This window comes from Colobus angolensis, unplaced genomic scaffold (genome assembly GCF_000951035.1).
Source record: "Colobus angolensis palliatus isolate OR3802 unplaced genomic scaffold, Cang.pa_1.0 Scaffold171, whole genome shotgun sequence".
Lineage (NCBI taxonomy): Eukaryota > Metazoa > Chordata > Mammalia > Primates > Cercopithecidae > Colobus > Colobus angolensis.
In genome coordinates this window covers 715,115-717,840 of record NW_012114833.1, presented here as the reverse complement: position 1 = coordinate 717,840, position 2,726 = coordinate 715,115, and the positions used below count along the sequence as shown (strand labels likewise).

Here is a 2,726-nt window from a genome sequence, read left to right as displayed (position 1 = left end):
ACCATGTTGGCCAGGCTGGTCTCGAACTCCTGACTTCAGATGATCCGCCTGCCTCAGCCTCCCAAAGTGCTGGGATTACAGGCGTGAGCCACTGTGCTCGGCCTCTTTAGTGTGCATTTTCCTTGGTAATCCCTACCTACTGATAGAAAAACTCTTGTTTTTGCCTTGTTTGATCCCATTTTTTTTTTTATCTGTTTGCTAAGAAAATGGGTAGTTGACTCAAAGTTCAGGGACTGTGGATTTTAACCTTTACCTAGGGGATGTAGTGATATAAACACACTTTCTTTCTCTGCTTATTTAGAGGCAGGGTGTTGTTCTGTCACCCAGGCTGTAGTGCAGTGGCTAACTGCAGCCTCAGCCTCCCAGGCTCAGGTGATCCTCCTGCCTCAGCCTCCCAAGTAGTTGGGACTAGAGCTGTAAGCCACCACACCCAGCTAATTTTTGTATTTTTTGTAGAGATGGGGTCCCATTGTGTTGCCTAGGCTGGTCTCAAACTCCTGGGCTCAAGTGATCTGCCCACCTTAGCCTCTCAAAGTGCTGGGATTACAGGTGTGAGCCACTGTACCCAACCCAAATACACTTTATTTATTTATTTAATTTATTTTGAGACAGGATCTTGCTCTGTTGCCCAGGCTGGAGTGCAGCTGCAGTGGTGTGATCTCGACTCACTGCAACCTCTGCCTCCCAAGTTCAAGCAGTTCTCATGTCTCAGCCTCCGAAGTAGCTGGGATCACAGGATCACTTAAACTTTATCATCTTAACCATTTTTAAGTGTACAGTTCAGTGGCATGCACATCCTTATTGTGCAATCATCATCACTATTCATCTCTAGAACTTTTTCATCTTGCAAAACTGAAACTCTGTACCCATTTCCTCTTTCCTCAGCCCCTGGAAACCACCATTCTACTTTCTGTCTCTATAAACTTGATTATTCTAGAGACCTCATAGGTGTAATCGTGCAGTATTTGTCCTTTTGCAACTGGCTTATTTCACTTAGCATAATGTATACTTTTTTAAATGATTGCCTTTTTTAAAAAAAAGGACAGGCCAGTTATTTTGTATATACAATTTATTTTTTATTATAATAATTCTTTTTAGAGACAGGGTCTCGCTCTGTCATCCAGGCTAGAGTGCAGTGGTGCGATCATAGGACATTGTAGCCTCATCCTCCTGGGCTCAAGAGAATATCCTGCCTCAGCCTCCTGAGGAGCTAGGACTACAGGTGCACACCACCATGCCTAGCCTTGTAGAATGTTATTGTGGGGTTTTTGTTTGTTTGTTTTTGTTTTTGTTTGTGGTGGGTTTTTTTGTTTTTTTGTTTTTGGTGGTTGTTTTGAGGTGGAGTTTCACTCTTGTTGCCCAGGCTGGAGTGCAATCGTGCGATCTCGGCTTACTGTAACCTCCACCTCCCGGGTTTAAGCGATTCTCCTGCCTCAGCCTCCCAAGTAGCTGGGATTACAGGCATGTGCCACCACGCCCGGCTAATTTTGTATTTTTAGTAGAGACAGGGTTTCTCCATGTTGGTCAGGCTGGTCTCAAACTCCTGAGAACTCAGTTCCGCCCACCTCGGCCTCCCAAAGTGCTGAGATTACAGGTGTGAGCCACCACACCCGGCCCAATGTTTTATGTTCTTGATTTGTCTGATTGTTTCCTTTTGATATCATTTAATTTTCCTTTAGTCTACATGGTTCCTATAATCGTTACATCTAAGGACTTGTTTAGATTGAAATTAAACATTTATGCAAGACTACTTCATAAGTAGGAATATGCAATAAAATCAGTTTTAATTTCCAAAATGACTTTCCAAAATGTCCTTGTCTTCTGTGAGATTAGGAATAGCTTCTTCATCTAGATTTCCATAGACTGGAAGAACCATCTTTTTGCCTTTTATGTTGGCCCAGAATAGCTCTATAGTTCAGCCATCATTAATTTGTATGCCCAATGTATGTTGGCTGCTCCTAACTGAGGTAATTCCTGCTTTGGGGGAGCTCACAATCTGTTGGAGTAAGGATTCACTGTTTTACCTTTCATCTCAGTAAATTTCCATTTTCTTCCTACCATGCTTTAGCTGCTGCACAGGTTCTGGAACCTCTGGCAGTCTCAGATTGAGGAGAAAAAGGAAAGAGAGCAGCTCCCCTTACTGCGTGCTGCCTGGGACCACTACAGGTAGGGACTCTGGCTTCATCCCTGGCTCTCAGGGACTTTGTGCCTCTGACTTACTGTTTTCCAGGAGTAATCGCTTGCCCTTCTATGAGTTAGTGTGGCAGATTCAGAAAGGCCTGCTGGGGTGGAGGTCCTGCTGTAAACTGTTTGTTCCTGAATTTGGGATTTTGGCTGATCAGATGGGAGATAGAATAAGCATATGTGCATCAGTTCTTGGCCACCATAGTCGGAAGTATGTGCCTGGTCGCTCACTGCCTTGGTCCTACCGGCATCAATATGTTCACAAGTTAGAATTCATGCATTACTAGTGTTAAAGAGAAGGGTCAGGGACATTTGTGACTCGGTCTTAAAGTGTGCAGGGAATGTTGTCAATATTTTAGCGCTAGTCTTTCAGTTAAAATAAATAAAACGCTACATTTCTGTGAGGAAAACTCAGAATGTATAGGGTGGAAAGTATAAAGGGAAAAATAAAAGTTGCCTGGTCCCCTCCCTACAAGTAGGAGTAAGATCTTACTCTGCAGAGCAAGGAAGTATGAACTTTCTTGCTGCCAGAAATGTTCAAC

General features: G+C 43.5%; 1 protein-coding gene across 1 annotated transcript in view; it reads left to right on the top strand.

The window, feature by feature from the left end:
* Nucleotides 1-2,726, top strand: part of SFI1 (Sfi1 homolog, spindle assembly associated (yeast)) — a 133,423-nt gene that overhangs the window by 97,831 nt on the left and 32,866 nt on the right. Inside the window, 1 exon segment of the mRNA XM_011938351.1 lies at nucleotides 2,069-2,166. Within this exon segment, the coding sequence (XP_011793741.1) occupies nucleotides 2,069-2,166 (98 nt within the window).